General features: G+C 48.2%; 1 protein-coding gene across 1 annotated transcript; it reads left to right on the forward strand.

Moving 5' to 3' along the window:
• Positions 1–460: 460 nt before the first annotated feature.
• Positions 461–1,192, forward strand: J4E79_008773 (uncharacterized protein; the record flags this gene model as incomplete). The annotated part of the gene is made up of 2 exons (XM_049357627.1): positions 461–568; positions 866–1,192. 2 exons carry the CDS (start codon positions 461–463, stop codon positions 1,190–1,192), a joined length of 435 nt encoding a protein of 144 aa, XP_049208098.1.
• Between the last annotated feature and the right edge of the window lie 446 nt (positions 1,193–1,638).

Consider the following 1,638-nt stretch of genomic DNA (forward strand, 5'->3'; position numbering starts at 1 on the left):
AATTATTAATATGCTTATAGATAAATCTTAGAGAAAAGTATAAAAGTAAGTAAAATATATTTTAGTTAAAGTCTAAAGTAGGTAAGAGTAATAAGTAGATTAAGTAGACTAGTAATTAATAAGCTTATAGGCATGTACTGTAACGTCTTCTGCAGTGTAACATTAGGCTAATAGTGTTGCTAGTTGCTGGTTGCGCTGCTTGCTAAGTCAGATCTCGATGCGGCAAACTTCCGAGGCTCAAACGGCAGTCGCAGGGGGACCCACGTTGGCTTGGCTGGCGCCGCTGTGGTGCCAGGTGAAGCTTTTTGAGAAAACTATACGTCATGTTGTGTTTCTGATGGCATTGCATTTCTCTACAGCCTCAAAACTTCTCTGCAAGACGACCGTCTGATATCCCACATATTCCAGCATTTGCAGGTGTTAATTTGTTTGTACATTTTCCGCTTTTGAGGCGCACAACATGGCTGTCTCGTCGACGAAATCTGGGGAAGTCGAGCCCACGGCGAGCCGGCGGCATCCGCTTCAGCGATTTGACTCTCCATCCAAGGGATTTTCGGGCGCGTTGCACGTAAGTCACAGAGGAAGCGTAAGGCAAGGCCAAATGTTGACGAGTATTCGTATTACAGGTTGCTGGTCTGATTAGCTTCTACAGTTCCTTCAAGTTGTATGTCTGCATCCCGCCAACTTTGCAACCAGCTAACATGAGTTCAGCTTGATTGATAACCCAAATGTCTTTGTATGTACAGACCATTGTCGAAAACATATCTTCACATCCCATAATGGTTCCTGCACACGACACCTCAACCCTCACCAACCCTCACCACCTTCCAACCAACCCAACCCACGCTCTAACACCCAATCCCAGAACTCCTCCTTCGGCTGGCACCTCCAATTCCTAACCATAATCGGCCTCTCCCTCTCAACCCTAACCTTCCTCTTCGGCCTCATCGCCGACCTGACCTCCACCGCCCTCTCCGTCTCCTCCACGCTCCCGTCAAACCCGCCTGCCGTCGCCCTCTCAGACCATCTGTTCCGGCTAAAGAACTACCTTGCGCTCGTAGCCGCCCCGATTGAAGCCACCATCAGCATTCTGTACTGGACGTTGAAGGCTATTGATGGGAAGCTTTTGGTGCAGCCGTACGTCGTCTCTTTCCTTACCCTCGATTTCCGAGATTTGGTGTTGTTCCCATGACGTTCCTTTTTGCTAACGGGAGAATTATAGGGATATCCCGCTACCACCAGCAATCTACGATATAGGATTCCATCTGGTCCCTGCTGTAGTCCTGGCCTTGGATTACATACTGCTTTCGCCGCCATGGCCTACCACACCGATGAATGAGTCTGCGCCTATGATCACACTTGCTCTCTCCACTATTACCGCGTTTACATATTGGATCTGGATTGTAAGATTACCCCATTCTCAAAACGCCCCAAGTACACTCAGCTAACCACACACACCATCTTCTAGGAAATCTGCTTTTTGCAGAATGGCTTCTACCCTTATCCCATCTTTGCGATGCTCACGACCAATCAGCGAATCGGGTTGTTTGTTGTGAGTGGCGTGATTATGTGGGTGGTGGGTGGGTTGTTGAGGGTGCTGTATGCGAGGATTAATGGCTATGAGAGTGTGGAGCATCT

Source organism: Alternaria viburni, assembly GCF_023758015.1.
Source record: "Alternaria viburni strain BMP 2772 chromosome Unknown scaffold_21, whole genome shotgun sequence".
NCBI classification, from domain to species: Eukaryota; Fungi; Ascomycota; class Dothideomycetes; order Pleosporales; family Pleosporaceae; genus Alternaria; species Alternaria viburni.